The sequence below is a fragment of the Gymnoscopelus braueri genome (genome assembly GCF_963280865.1).
Source record: "Gymnoscopelus braueri genome assembly, chromosome: 9".
NCBI lineage: Eukaryota > Metazoa > Chordata > Actinopteri > Myctophiformes > Myctophidae > Gymnoscopelus > Gymnoscopelus braueri.
This window is the reverse complement of record NC_137610.1, coordinates 40,749,701-40,765,397: the sequence shown is the minus strand read 5'-3', so window position 1 is coordinate 40,765,397 and position 15,697 is coordinate 40,749,701. Positions and strand designations below refer to the sequence as shown.

At 40.1% G+C, this 15,697-nt stretch overlaps 2 protein-coding genes across 2 annotated transcripts; one reads left to right on the top strand and one right to left on the bottom strand.

Annotated features, from left to right (window-relative positions):
* Positions 1–570: 570 nt before the first annotated feature.
* Positions 571–11,013, bottom strand: rxylt1 (ribitol xylosyltransferase 1). Its single transcript, XM_080437688.1, has 6 exons — positions 10,793–11,013; positions 8,487–8,678; positions 5,666–5,768; positions 3,546–3,860; positions 3,004–3,174; positions 571–2,593 (listed from the first exon to the last, which is right to left on the bottom strand). The coding sequence occupies exons 1-6, from the start codon at positions 10,938–10,940 to the stop codon at positions 2,191–2,193; spliced, it is 1,332 nt and encodes a 443-aa protein (XP_080293814.1). The 5' UTR covers positions 10,941–11,013; the 3' UTR covers positions 571–2,190.
* Positions 11,014–12,413: 1,400 nt separating this feature from the next.
* On the top strand, positions 12,414–14,931 carry LOC308092482 (cytochrome b-c1 complex subunit Rieske, mitochondrial-like). Its single transcript, XM_080438402.1, has 2 exons — positions 12,414–12,604; positions 14,203–14,931. Exons 1-2 carry the CDS (start codon positions 12,499–12,501, stop codon positions 14,811–14,813), a joined length of 717 nt encoding a protein of 238 aa, XP_080294528.1. The 5' UTR covers positions 12,414–12,498; the 3' UTR covers positions 14,814–14,931.
* The last annotated feature ends 766 nt before the right edge of the window (positions 14,932–15,697 follow it).

Genomic DNA, 15,697 nt, shown 5'->3' with positions numbered 1-15,697 from the left:
AAAATAAGGCTTCCCCATAGAGGCTTAGATTAGTCATGACGCATGACGTACTGCGTGGGTGGCACTGGCACGTGAGGAATGCCTGACGCGGGATTAATAAAGCAGTAGTTTCGCTTAGCCAGACAACTATTCCACAATCTCCGAATGCTATCATTTGAGCAATATAGTGATTTAGTAATATATTACTAAAGGAGGGGAGGAGAGGAGATATTTGAACTGTCCCCAGTTCAAATATGATTATTTTTGGGGGTCTCCAGTTCAAACATGATCATTTTGGGGGGTCCCCAGTTCAAATATGATTTTAGGGGGTCACGGCCTGAAAAGGTTGAGAACCACTGCTAGCCCACCGTTTTTGTCTGGGCATCCTTGTCAAGTCACGTGACCCTATTGCACAGAATGCACACTTAGGCTATGTAGAAAGATATCAGTCTTTGCTAGATCAAATAAAAGAACACTTAATTCTTCACGTCGATGCTGTGTCCCGTCTCAAGACACCCATTATAATAAATGTTCCTGCACACTCTGGGTATAAAATCAAGTGGTCTCCATCGCTATAGGTGAGAAATCATATTGAAACAGTATTCAATTTTATTGCACCTCGTTGTAAAATCCATGCACCACACAACCATACATCCATGATCACAACATAAAAAATAAGAACAGCAAAGCCAAACATTTTATATGTCTGTTCATTAAAGGAAGCAACACATGCCACAATAACTATCCATTTCCAGAGAGATCGTTTTCTAAACATATAATATAACAAATCATTCTCTCATTTGTTCATTTGGACAGTCATAGCGTTAAACATTTTTTGAACGATCAGTGCATTTAATATCACAATTTAGAAACAAAAAAAGTAGAAACAAAACGTACAAAAAGCATAAATATATGAACATCAAAACCCATGGGCGTTTTCTTTTTTTTTACTTTCATGACCTTGAGCAGCCTGAACATTCCATCATTGTAAACATTTCTACGTTAAATCTACAGTAGCCTCACACAACATTTTGCAGATTATTTAAATGCAAAACAGACACTTTTCAACTTTTCCAACAATCCAAAAACAGAACCTGCACACAACTTGTACACAGAATATCATCAAGAGCACTACACCAATATAGCATTGTCCTTAGATCAATTCTCCACATGAACCCTAGCATCTCCTCTGGGCAGGTCATAATAGGTCAACTTTTTATTTGTATTTTAGAGTAGCCAATTATTTTTATCCCTTCGTCTCCCCAATGTAGTATTTATGTCAAATTCCTCCCCACACACATTTCTGTGTGTTGTCACTGCTGTTGTGTCCCACTGGCTCACCTGCCAGTGAGGAGCCCCAGCCCCCCACCGGAAGGATGCAGCGCCTCCGACCCACTCCTCCCGCCCAACACTCCTTGCTGACGTGATGTCCCGCCGCAGCCCGTAGGAGTATGCAGTGATAAATATCACCCATCATCTGTAAGACCGATTATTGGCGTTGACCGATATTTTGTCAAAGTGTGATAAACAAGTTTATATTTTACAAATGAGATCACATAACTTGAAGTGGCACTATGTAACTTTTTTTTAATGAATAAAATGTAATTTTGTCCAATCTGTATGGTAGAGTATGTTAATAATCTCTTTGTTATTCATGTTTTGCCTGATTCACTGCCTTTTGCTATTATTTTAATGTTGTTTTTTGCTTTTGCTTTATTGTTAAATTAGTTGTACTTTTTCTGTAATTGTATTCTTGCTCTGTAAAGCACTTTGAGCTGCATTTCATGTCATGAAATGTGCTATACAAATACATTTTATTATTATTATGTTAATACAATATAACTTACATACAATTGGGGTGGTTGTATTTTGTCTCCCAGCTCTTCTATTGAGACACAGGATCTGATGCAGGAAACCAGGTTCAAATCCGGGGTAGAAGAGGAAAGTTACATAGTGCAGCTTTAATTCAACAACTTAAGCACTATTCAACACGTAGATCAGCTTTTTTGAGAATCTTTGAAAACTTTAGCAAATTTAATCCTATAATGACATGCCCAAAATAAGGACTCCAGGTTGAAAGTGGTAAAAAATCAGGATACATCCTGATAAGCAATACCGATGTCATCATAAAAGTCAAATAATGGTCAATGTATCAGCCAAACCGATACTGGTCTGGCTCTCGGCACCACTGTAGATATTTTATATAATTTATCAGCCACTATTAAAGAATGTCTCCTCTATGACTTCAGTGAATCTCTCTTTCATCTGCTGACGGAAGCTGGTGTACCACTCCAGCAGCCGCCGCCTCCTGTCAATCTTCTGCTCTTGGCTCAGCCCTCTCTCCTTCTCCAAGATGGCGGGCAACTCCTTCCAATCTTTGACGAAGATGAAGGGCGCTCCGGCGGCCTTGAGCAGACGCAGCGGGGAGCTGGCGCCGGTCGTGCACGCTCCGGAAGTCTGGACGTCCTCCACCACGGGGACGGAGCCGTACGCACACGCCTCGTAGATGCGGTAGCACTCCGCGTTGACGCCTACCGGGCAGAGCGTCAGCTCGCTCTGGGCCAGAGCCGTCTGGTAGTGCTTCAGGCTCTCTGGTGTCTCCTGGGGAAGCCACCTGAGACAGCACACAAGTACACAGTGTTGTGTTTACATGCAAGACACGTCAAAATATTATTCCAAATAATAGTAATACTCTGAAGGTAGAGCTGATTCTAGTTATCGTACAACTACCACAGACTGCCTTGTGAGAGCTTGTAGATACGATGAAGTACAGTATATATCAAGCTAAAAATCTTGATATATCTTTTACATGGGGGGGGGGCATTTCTGTACACAGCCTCTGATTGGACACCAGACCCACAGGACAGCCAGAGTAGGAAGTACCGAAGTAAATAGAACAGACCTAACACGTGAGAGAGTAGTCGGCGGCTGCGAGCGAGCGGGTGTGCATTATAACATTATATTTCTGACCAAGTTTGGATGTGTGAACTGGGACTTTAAACCAGCGACTGTGTAATAACTTACTTCTCCCTGGCGGTGGTGATGCACTCTTTCTCCAGGTCAGCTCGTTTCAGCACCTGCATGAGCGTTTCTCTGGAGGAGTTTTTGTAAACAGTTCCTAGGAAATTGCAAAGGTACGGCCTGATAGTGGTGACCATCAGGGGATTAGGCCTGACCAGGGGGAACTGCCGATACCTGTGCACAGACAAGCATGAAAACACTTTTAATATGCGTTACTCGTCTCAAACTTCTCAGTATTATATTGTATCTTGTGTATATTAATTCAATATAACTAACACAACTGTGGCGGTTGGAGGTGGTCTGCCTACTGTTCTATTGAGACATTTAGACCCTGTGGTCAGGTAGGACCACTGCTGGTTCACAGCTATTGCATGAAATTTAAAGAGAGATATCTTGCCTTCCCAAATGAGCTCTCCATTATAACCTCAACAGCAGAAATTTCAGCACTTGGTTTGAAACCCGGGTGGGACATGAAATGTACAGTTTTAATGGTGTACAACATGGCAAAAACTAAATTATACAAAAATACTAAAGAGATGACATACGTGGCAACCCCAAGTGGCCACTGAAAGATGTCCTTGTCATTGACCCAGGGGCTGTCATACACCAGGAACAGCAGGTCCACAAAACCTCCGTTCCTCTTCAGGTAGGGTCCGATCCAGTCGTTGGTGCAGTGTTCATCGCCTAGCAGCACCACAGCCACGTGGGACACCGTGCGGGCCTGGACCAACGCTTGGACGTGTTCCAGCCAGCGCGTGGAGTAGGAGATCTTCTGCTTCTCACGGCCGTTCAGAACTACAACCAGGCTCTTCATGTCAACAGGGACGTGGCCCTGGACCACCGCGGGACCCGTGTAGAAACTAGAGATGGTGTCAAGAAGGGAGACAGATGGAGAGAGTAGAGGGAGAAAAACTATCAGTGAAATAGTTTGGTCTGACTACAGGCAGGTACACACTGCAGGATTGGTCCGATAATGCTGTCTGCGACCTTTTTTGGCGCTCGCCGACAAAACCTCCCGATCTGACGCAGATCGGCCTGTGATCGGCGAGATAATGCTCGCTGTGTGTGAAAGGCTCAGCGAGGCAATCTGGCCAAGATCATCCACTCTGGGATGGCTTTGCGACCGTTTTCAAATATCTATCTGGTTAGTTATTCGGCCCTGTCGCAGACAGGAGATCGGACAGTATCATACAGTATGAAAGGGTCTGCGAGGAGATGCACGCTACAGCCAATGAGAGCACATTACAGCCACCGTGGCTAGGGGAGCGTCGCTGGATCTGACTACAACAAACAGTCCCTACCGCAATATTACCGTCCAGTCCTGTATTAAGTTAACATTATAAAACAAAATGAGAGAGTGAGCGAGCCTGGTGGGCTTTTAGAGGAATTGTACAGAGAGAGAGAGAGACACAGAGACAGAGAGCGAGAGAGAGAGACAGAGAGCGAGAGCGAGCTATGTGTGTGTGTGTGTGTGTGTGTGTGTGTGTGTCTGTGAGTGTGAGTGCAGCATGCGCAGTGTCTGAACAGCGTTGCCAGATGTTGCGAGAGAAATAAGCAACCAGGTCTATGAAAACAAGCCCAAGAAAAGGCCACTTGAGCACTTTAAACCTATTTACAAATACATTTGATATTTGAAAATAGTCGATCTACAAGCTCACAACGCGTCGCAGCTATTTTCAAAGAAAAATCTTGAGAAAATTGTGGAATATTTTCCAAATCCACACAAATCTTGTATGGGGGTCTATGATGGCACAACATATTTTCAGACGGGGGGTCTGTGGACAAATACATATTATGTGTTGTTTAAACCACTGGTTTAAACAACATTGGGAAACAAGGCCAAATAAGCAACTACACAAATAAGCCCCAAAAACGCACCCCGCAACAACCAATATTTACAAGCAACTCTACAGAAAAACAAGCCCAAAGTCGCTTATAATAAGCGGACATGCCAACACTGTTACTGAGTTTCATTGCGCACTTTTAAGCTGGTTGACTTGTTTCAGAGAGAGAGAGAGAAAGATACATACAGAGAAATAATGATTTAATTTCAACAATCAATAGCGTCCTGTCTCAGTCTCGCGCATATCACGGGAGCTGTGCACGTTTTCATGAGACGTCGGTTAAAATGAATTGGAATAAAAACAAATGTATGTATCGGGTCTGGATAGCATCCTAGTGAACTATCCTACAGTGTGTGATCCCTAGTCGGTGATCAATCGTATAGTGTGAAAACCACAAGGATATGTGAGAGACGATTTCAAGAAATAGACTCCTGTAGTGTGAAATGCTTAACGATCAGACGACCCCGACCACTTTAAAAGTCCTACAGTGTGTACCTGCCCTTAGTCTCACGAAGCCAGCTGATCGGAGATCTCTTTCTACAGGTACGTTTGGTGAACGTACCTGTATCTAAATTCAATGAATGGGCTAAAACTGAGTGGAAACATAAACATAAAAAGGTAAACATTCTGTGAAATAGCAATCTACAAGCTCACAAAGTGTCACAATGTGACACGTTGTGAGCTTGTAGATCTGCTATTTTCGGCAAAGAATTTGGGTGTCCAGGGAAAAATGTATGAGACCAAGTATAGACCCGTGGGGGACCCCGGCAAACAAAATATAGAGTATTTAAGTGGTTAAAAGTAACTCGGTTGCATCCTACCTGAAATCAATCTTCCCTGATTGAAGCTCCCCCTCTCTCCATTGCGCCACTTTGTCTGATGGGTTGAGGGGTCCTTCTAGAATATGTTCCCACAGGTAAAGCCCTAAGGAGAAAAGAAGGCCAAATTACAATTAAAGGTTTGGTGTTAACATAACTGAGTCGTATAGTCATGACTGGTGATGTATAATTTTATTTTGTTCAAAACTAAATGATGACAAGTGCATCCAAACTATGAGAATACATAAGTTAGGTGTGCTAATAGCTTAATACATCCATTAATTGAAATGTGATAAATAAAGTAGATATCCACACTTGTAGAGGATATCTCCACCTGTAATATGCTGAAATGTCTTTTGTATACCACATAATGACTTGTTTTGAAAAGTAAAATTGCATTGTTTCTAAGATTAATTAATAAAATAGCCATCTGATTACGCAATGACACCATAATGAGATTTCTGAGTTCTAGAAATGTTTATACATCCTATTATTTTGTGTCCATTTCCATCTTTTCTATTCTTTTTTGACAAGACAAAGTATTATTACACAACAGCTTCAGACAACTTACAATAAATGCATTTAGAAGACACTCTTATCCAACATAAAAAGCTCTGTAAAAACGAACATCTCGGGTGCAGGGATGACTGGGCATAATGTTATTTCTCTCCAAAAAAGTTATAATTTTCTGCTGACAAAGGGTCCATTGGTCCTCACTAATGTTCATTTCTAAGATGATACCATTTGTGTGTCTCAATTGGTGGGCTGTGGACAGTTCTGAAACCTGCCTACCAATGACATCATCGACGGGGATTCCAAGCCAAGGTAGCTTGCTGAATTAGAAGCCAATGTTCTTGTGTCAAAAAAAAGAAAATAAAAAAAAGTTTGAAAACTTTTTTTGGAATAACCAAACCTGCCTACCGATGATGTCATTGGTAGGCAGGTTTCTAAATTGTCTACAGCCCTCCTCTGAGTGAGTAGACAGAAATGGTACCATCTTGTGATGAGCCTGGGGAGTTTTTAGACATTTTTAGGGATACATTTCATGTCAGCACCCCTAAAAATAGAAAAAAGAAAGAAAGAAATACATGATTAAAACAACATTTATTTTAACCAAATGGCTGCAAATTTGATGTTGCTGCTCATTAGGAAAGGTTACTTTCATTTTCATTCTGACCACTGTTTTTTAACAGTTTGTTATGTCGAAAGATATGTTTTGTTTTGATACTCATAATAAAAAGCCCATTTCATGTTGCATCCTTGTAATATTATGAACAAAACTGTACTGACGGAAAATATTATGATAATATCCATAAACATTTACCATCAGTGCAGGTTTTGACCAGGGGCTCAGGAGGTATTGTATGTGTTAAAGGGATATTTCACTTTAAAAAAAACTACTACTACTCAGGCTTTTGTGAGCACCCCAGACCGTTTTTAAGTTGCGTGATTCATTATTTAGATATTTGATATTCATTTTATCAGACACGCCCCCTTCCTATACAAACCCATTATAACTTCAAACTCCATTTTTAACATGTTAGATTCATCAAAAACACCCGTCCTTTTTTCTGGTGACTCACTCTGCCCTCCTAATGTGCGAGGGGGTCGTGTTTTTTCTTCTTTTATTTTATTTTTTTATTGTATTAACTTTTTTTTATTTAAAAATATATATATTAAAAATAAATGAAAAAAGTTATTGAAAAAACACGGCCCCCTCGCGTATTAGGAGGGCAGGGAGAGTCACCATAAAAAAGAACGAGTGTTTTTGATTAATCTAACATGTTAAAAATGGAGTTTGAAGTTATAATGGGTTTGTATAGGAAGGGGGCGTGTCTGATAAAATGAATATCAAATATCTAAATACTGAATCAAGCAACTTAAAAACGGTCTGGGGTGCTCACAAAAGCATGAGTAGACGATAAAACGTTTTTTTTTAACATGAAATATCCCTTTTAATGTAAGTTGTAATAATTAATGTTGTATTAATTATCCAGTGGCTTAGGGTCTGAGCCCCGCTAAAGGTCTGATCCTAAAATCGCAGCTGTAATGAGCAGTAAGTAAGTAGGTCGGATAACAACAAGCATACTCTCGTTGCAAAAGCTAGTTGATTTTTTGCTGTTCTTATAGCTGATTCTCTGATACTGTCATGATTGGGCATTTTTTTGTCTCCCCAGTTAAGTTTTTATTGGTGTTGGTTTTGTCACTTATGGTGTGCATTATGTATTTATTGCATATTATGTATTTATTGATCTGCATATGATGACGTAAGTTGTGGATGCTAAGGCATTCTCTGATGTATAATGCAATTGGTCGGAATCACTTGATTGCCACCCACAGCCTTTACTTAAGAGTGACTAATCACCCTGATTGTTATACCGTGTTGAAGACCCAAGTGTTGAAATACCGGTAAGTCAGTCAGCTGTTGCCTTGCTCATCTGCAAAATATATATATATATATTTTTTCACCTGAAGACGGAGTGCTACTGTTTGACTGATGTTTTTTTGTTGTTGTTTTGTTCTGTCTGTGTTATCTGTGTGTGTTATCTGTTTTATATTTATTCCCTACAGTCCTCCTCACCACAAGCAGAACTGTGGGTTCCTTTGCTTCTCTGCCTATACCTGTTCCACTGAAGAGCACCTGTTTTGAGCCACTGTGATTGAACCTAGGCAGCGCTTCCCTTTCTTTTGTTTTAAAAGCTAGGGACATCTTAGCCCCATCTGTGACCACACCCCATCGCTGTAGTTCCATCCCACAGCGATGTGGGTGAGGTCACTAACAGATGGGGCTAGTGCCATGACATGTTATGTATGCATGACTTACCTATGGCAGCTTTACCCCAGATTTGGACCTTGTGTCTTTTGGGTTTGTTCTTGTCCATTTGGGCCAGATACTGTCTGTACGCCTCCCTCTTCTTGTGCAGCGCCGAGTTGTATTCCACCTCCTCATCTTCCCATGGGTTCCACTCTTCATCTTCTACGAAAGGTGCAATAGCACCTCCATCTCTGACACCACCTGCAAATACACAGAAGAACATCTCCATTATGTGAAGACATTCCTAATGGTGTTTGAAGCAAAGGAAGGGGTTTAACCACTATATATTTTGTTGTTTGACAACAAGTAGCGAAAACAGCTGATCAATAAGTTCACAACATGTAGATCTGCTATTTTTAAAAGTTTTTAAAGTTTTACAAATGTTTTGAATATTTCTGGAAAATCTTTTGCCTATGACCTGCCCAAAATAGGGACACCAGGGTTAAAGTGGTTAAGATAATAATAGTGATAATGATAATAATAATAATACAAAGAACTTATAGAGAGCTTTTAAAGGTGCTCAAAGAAGATGCTTTACAAAACAAAACAAAACAAATAACTTCATTAAAGCTAAAATTATATTATTAAAACAAATAAGTGTTGTCGTAATAAGTGTGTGGATTGCATGGATGCAATCCAACTTCCTAAAAGTCAACTGAAATCCTCATCACTGAGCCCCTGACTCCCTCACCCGCTCCACTCATGACTTCTCCCTTAACATTGATGACTCCATTGTCCCTCCCTCCACCCAAGTTCGTCCTGATGAGACAGGCCACCACACAGCATTACTTTTTCAGTGTATAACTATAGTACAACTATAGTAGACAGTCATATATGACTGTCTACTCTGTCATGGTTACTATAATCTGCTACTTTTAATTGCAGTATTTTATAGATTGTTTTCCTTAAACCAAGCGCCTTATGTAGATCTCTGTCATTACAACTGCTATGTTTAAGTCTCATCACACTGCTATTAACCAGGCACCTTATGTTTATACAGTATGTCACACTGCCATGTTGACATTTGACTACTTTTCTGTTTCTTTCTCTATCTCATCTCACATTTCTCGAAACTACAATGGATGGATGGAGCTTGTGCGACAAAGAATTTCACCCACTTTTGTTTTACACCTGTTAATAATCCTGCAGTGGTGTAAAGTAACTAAGTACATCAAGTACTGTACTTAAGTAGCCGTAAGCAACTCCTATTTTTAAATCCTATTTTTAATATCTGGAATCTAGAGTTGCAATACCAACCTTTGACAGCCCATACATCCAAACAGAAAAGTCCTATCTGATTGTATTAAACGACGTTAAACTCACCAACATTGCAGCTGTACGGAAAGCTTGAATTATCCTCTTTCTATCTGCAAGGTTTTTGTTTCATAAAAATCCACCATAGACACGTTGCGAGCTACCTTCTGTCAATAAATTCCATGTTTCGAAATGTCACATAATGCAGGAGGCAGTAGGACGTTGCGTTATTGAAAACGAGCACTTCCAAACTCCAACACTTAGAAAAATAATCACCTGCATGGAATTTATTGGCAGAAAGTAGCTCATAACATGTCTGCAAAGTTTTTGTTTCATAAAATTCCAACCGTAGATAGAAAGAGGATAATTCAAGCTTTCCGTACAGCTGCAATGTTGGTGAGTTTAACGTCGTTTAATACAATCAGATAGGACTTTTCTGTTTGGATGTATGGGCTGTCAAAGGTTGGTATTGCAACTCTAGATTCCAGATATTAAAAATAGAATCAAAGAGTTGCTTACGGCTAGTCCTTGCAAATCTGAGGATCTTTTACTTTACTGGAGTACTTCCCATTTCCAATACTTTTACTCCTACTCCACTAAATCTCAGAGGCAAATATTATACTTTTACTCCACTACAATTATTTGAAAACTTGAGTTACTAGTTACTTTGCAGATATAAATGATTACATCATAAAACATACATTAACCACTTCAGCCCTATTTTGTACGTATAGGCTATTTGAAAATAGATAGATCTACAAGCGCGTAACTTGTAGATCTGCTGTTTTCAACAACAAAAAAATACTTTTGCTTTTGGTATCTGAAGTATATGTTGATGCCAATACTTTTGAACTTTTACTCAAGTAACATTTTTGAACACAGGCCTTCTACTTTAACAGAGTATTTTTATATTGTGGTATTGCTACTTTTACTTAAGTAAAATATCTGAGTACTTCTTCCACCACTGTAATCCTTAAGTTATAAGTTGCTTGCGGCTAACTATAAAGATGAGTTGTTGAGCTGCTATAATAATAGTAGTAGTAGTAGTAGTATTTGTTTACCTCCGGGTGCACCATTCTCTTTCTTCACTACTCTATGTACACGGGAAACCACTTTGGCACTAAAGAAAACACTATAAGCCGCATAGAGCGAAAATGCCACGTATGCAAAAATTATCAAAAGGAATAGTTTTCTTTTAGGTATTTTCATGTTTTTTTATTATTATTATTCATGTACTCTTTCTCACGTAACCATTGTGCAGCTTCTTCTTCTCCTCCTCAGGTTTGCGTAACCACTTCCTTTCAGTGTTGCCAGGTTTTGAGAGAGAAACAAGCAACCAGCGAGCCCTTCGCCCTTTAAACATGTAATTGGCTATAAAAAAAAAAAAAGATCTTGTAGAAAATGAGAAAAAAAAATGGGAATATTTTTTTAACATTTTATCAACACAAATCTTGTATGTGGTCCCTGGCAGAAAACATTTTCAGTTGGGGGTTAGGGGACAAATACATAATGATTTGCGGGTCCTTGACATGAAAAATTTGAAACAAGCCCAAATAAGCAACTACACTTTAGAAACAAGACCAAATAAGCAACTACACTTTAGAAACAAGTTGTTTCTAACAACGCAAGCAACTTTACAGAAAAACAATCCCAAAGTCGCTTATAATAAGCAGACATGGCAACACTGCTTCATTCATTGTTTACACCACGAGGACCCCTAAATAAGCCTGCCCCAAAATGATGCCTGTACTAAATTGGGGCGTTCTTTTAAAATATTCCATTTTAACAACACGCTTGTGGCAAAAGGGTACCACGTATTGATATTGACAAAAAACTCTCGATTTTAAGTACAAAGTTAAAAGAAAAGAATCAGTAAATTATCAACCCCCGTCCGCATGCGCAGTTCTGCTCCCGTTAAGGTTGCATCGGGAAAACATGCCACAGACTGACTAAAACAGCGATTTAAACGCTTGTTTCAATCCGTCGGTAAAAATGTCTTGACCGCTAAAATGTAAAATATCAGAGAGCAGAGGGGGCGACCTTTACTTTTTGGATAAGATGTGCAGAAAAGGGTAAGAATCAACAATATTGGCCACGGTTAGCCGGTTTCGCACTCTGCCGGCACACTACCCAGCGGGACCTCATCTCGGAGCAACACAGCGGAGGGAGAGGTTCCAATTAGTGATTGATTGAATATTTTATTAGGAGAAAAAAAATGACATCACAATTACATTTATAATACTTTGTCTAAAAGGTCCGTCCAAAAAAGTCCTTGCGGTCTTGTTTCCACTGAGGTCCTTGGCATTCAGTTTGAGTTTGATTGATTGATTGATTGATTTAATTGATTGATTGATTGATTGGTTGATTGATTGATTGAATACTTTATTAGAAGTTTGCAGAAAAAAAGCACATGAAAGGACAGTTCAATACAAGGTCAGCAATAGGAATCGAAAAGCCCAAGAAAGCCATTGGCTTGTTTCAATTGGGGTCCTTTGTACTCAATTCATAGTGGGGAGCTATGGGGAACACGCGGAACGTTGGAGAGGCTGCGCAGGTTTCCAGTACGACAGAGCAGAGAGACGGAGATTATCTTATTTAAGAAAGGTCGGCGTGGTGGGCGTGTCCAACAGGGGGTGTGTCCCGAACTCCATCACATTGAAGACAGTTGCAGACAGTCAGAACAAAGCCACACATTTGAAGGTGCAGAACAAAACAAAACAGAACAGATCAGATCAGAACAGAGCAGAGCCACACATCTGGGTCCAACATGATGTCTATAGCCGTCCGTCGTGGCGGGGCTCTGGCCACGGCCCAGAGTCTGAGGATGCCCGGGGTGATCGCAAAGGGACCGGTGCCACTGCCAGCTGCTTTGGGTAAGGTTCTATTTAGTGCTGGTGGAAAAAGTACTCAAATGTTTTACATTAAGTAAAAGTATCAATTCTGCAATGTAGAAATACTCTGTTACAAGTGAAAGTCCGGAATTAAAAATGTACTTGAGTAAAAGTACAAAATGTTCTTTTATGCAGAATGTCCCATTTCACAAGTTTCACAATGAACAAGTGCACAATGCGTCGCTTGTAGATAGAATAGCAGATCTACAAGCTCAAGCTGCCTGGCTATGTAACCATTTATGACCTTGTAGATCTGCTGTTTTCGGCGAGCGACACCGTCGCACGACGAGGATACATCATGTTATACATACCTATGATACATATACATACTGTTATGTAATAGGACAACATGTCCTACTACATAACAGTAGGACATGTGTCATTTGCCAGGTCATAGGCATGGTGGAAGAAGTACTCAGTTGTCTTACTATATAAGTAAAAAAATAACAATACTACAGTGAAGTAAAAGTAGGCCTACTCATTATGCAGAATGGCCTATTTCACAATCATATTATTTGGTTGTAAACTTGTAATTACTAATTAGTAATGCATTAATGTGTTGATTGATTGATTGAATACTTTATTTAGAAGTTTGCAGAGAAAAAGGCACAGTTCAAAATACAAGGTCAACTAAATAGGATTGAAAAGCCCAGAAAGGTCTACTGGTTTGTTTCAATTGGGGTCCTCACTTAATTCATGGAGACACTAAATGACAGACAGATATACACTACTATGCAGAACATCATATAAACATTTTAAAGGTAAGAAAACAAAAAATATGTACAGTAAACAGTTCATCACTTTTAATGTCCCCCAGGCTTTTTTTCTTTTGTAACAAAAAAAAAAGCCTGGGTTTCCGAGGCTACTTTTAATGTAACTCAACTAAGTAAAGTACAAGTACATCAAAATTGTACTTAAGTACAGGACTAGTAGCTACTTACTTTACCAGTTACAGGTGTCAATTTGGACAGAAATGTTGACATGCAGGGTTTGTGTCTGTCAAATTTCCATTTTCTTGATTGCAGACATAAAGGTCCTTTGTAAAACGTGTGTTTGGAGGATTTTAGACTAAATGTGTTAGGATGTGGGGATATGTAGTAGTGTGATGGCATGTTATGATGATAGTGCAAACAAGTTATAGACATACAGATGCATTTGCAGACATTTTTACACCCGAAGTTTGAGATACTGTATGGGCAAAGTAATGTTTCTTACAAAAAAGGTATATAACTCATTTCAGTACAGTTCTATGTACAGCTGCAACTTTCAATTTGTTGCTTACTTTTTCAAATCAAATAATGGAGAAGCACGATTTATATATTTTAGTTTTTATATATCAACACATTTTTACATTTTCACCTATAATGACCCACCCAAAATATCGATGGCATGTTGAAAGCTGTTAACTGAAAGACATTTAAAATTTCTTGCCCAACATCCATTATATTTTTGAAACAATTTGTAATCGATTATTTCGATTAACTGTTGCAACCCTAGTTCTATATAATTTATCATCTTAATTCCCATTGGTTATAAACACATGCTACTGTTAGGCTGACAGCGCCCTGTCTTATTTGCAGCTCCAAGTGGAACCCGCCTCGCCCACACCGACATCAAGGTTCCTGACTTCTCAGACTACCGTCGCCCGGAGGTCCTTGACCCGAAAAAGTCCTCCCAGGACAGCAGCGAAGAGAGAAAGGCCTTCTCCTACCTCATCACCGGGGCCACCACCGTGGTGGGCGTCTATGCGGCCAAGACGGTGGTCACACAGTTTGTCACCTCCATGAGTGCCTCCGCCGACGTCCTGGCCTTGTCCAAGATCGAGATCAAGCTGGGGGACATCCCCGAAGGCAAGAACATGACCTTCAAGTGGCGAGGCAAGCCTCTGTTTGTCCGCCACCGCACGGAGAAGGAAATCTCCATGGAGGCGGCAGTGGACATGGGCGAATTGCGCGACCCCCAGCATGACAAGGATCGTGTGCTCAACCCCCAATGGGTCATTGTCCTTGGCGTGTGCACACATCTGGGCTGTGTGCCCATCGCCAACGCTGGAGAATATGGAGGCTACTACTGCCCATGCCACGGCTCCCACTACGACGCCTCAGGGAGAATTAGGAAGGGACCCGCTCCTCTCAACCTGGAGGTGCCCTTCTACGAATTCCCCGATGACGGCTCAGTGGTGGTGGGATAGAGTCTATCCCACCACGACTGAGTGTCTATCCGATAGACACTTGAAGCTCTACCTCTGTGTGAAGCTCGATTCATACTTTTTCGCAAGACAGCGTCACGCGCCAAAAATAGCTGACCTACAAGCTCACAATGCGTTGTACACGCGACACATTGTGAGCTTATACGTCAGCTATTTTGGTCTTGCAATGGAGCATACTGTATATTAGGCTTCATGTTATAGATCTGTGTGGTGAGATGCAAACATCTCTTAATAAATACACATTTTAAGTTACTTTTGTCACTGTCTTTTCACTCTTCAAAGGGTAGATTGTAGGGTTGGGCAGACTTCAATTCAATATCATTATTTCAAACTTTTGCCTCCATTACGATTAATAAATGGTTATGAAAATAGCCGATGTAAGATATATTGTCTATTTTCACTATTTTTTGTATGCCACCCACAACAAAGTATAATACAGGGTTAAGTGGTTAATCAGACTAATCGCTTTAGTCGATTATAAACAATGTATTTGAATTTGTGTGTGTAGATTCGTTGATATATAAAACATGCATTTTACAAAAGTTTGAATAAATGTTAGTACTGTATATTTTCGGTTAATTACCCAGCCCTAGTAGATTCAGATTGTTGAATAATCAAACAGTGTCCAGTTGAACAGCATTCTCTTCTGGATTACATCATTAACATTCAAGATTGGTGATGTAGTGCTCTGTAGCGTATTATACACCATTTACAGCTGGGTGACATACTCTTTTTAATTTATTAACAAAGTGTACTCTACACAACAGTAATGGTTCATTTTTCCTTTATTACCGATCATCCACAACCATTGTGAGAAAAAGGGTTCCCCAAAGGACAAAGAGTATATCATTGCTGATTGTCGGGCA

Bases quoted from the DNA above. Each gene is read 5' to 3' on its own strand.
- rxylt1 (XM_080437688.1), bottom strand. From the start codon at position 10,940: ATGAAAATACCTAAAAGAAAACTATTCCTTTTGATAATTTTTGCATAC. The intron at 5,769-8,486 runs GTAAGTCATGCA...TTTTCTCCTTAG, and splicing joins CTGGGGTAAAGCTGCCATAG to GGCTTTACCTGTGGGAACAT. The intron at 3,861-5,665 runs GTAGGATGCAAC...CACCATCTCTAG, and splicing joins TCAGGGAAGATTGATTTCAG to TTTCTACACGGGTCCCGCGG.
- LOC308092482 (XM_080438402.1), top strand. From the start codon at position 12,499: ATGATGTCTATAGCCGTCCGTCGTGGCGGGGCTCTGGCCACGGCCCAG. The intron at 12,605-14,202 runs GTAAGGTTCTAT...TCTTATTTGCAG, and splicing joins GCCACTGCCAGCTGCTTTGG to CTCCAAGTGGAACCCGCCTC.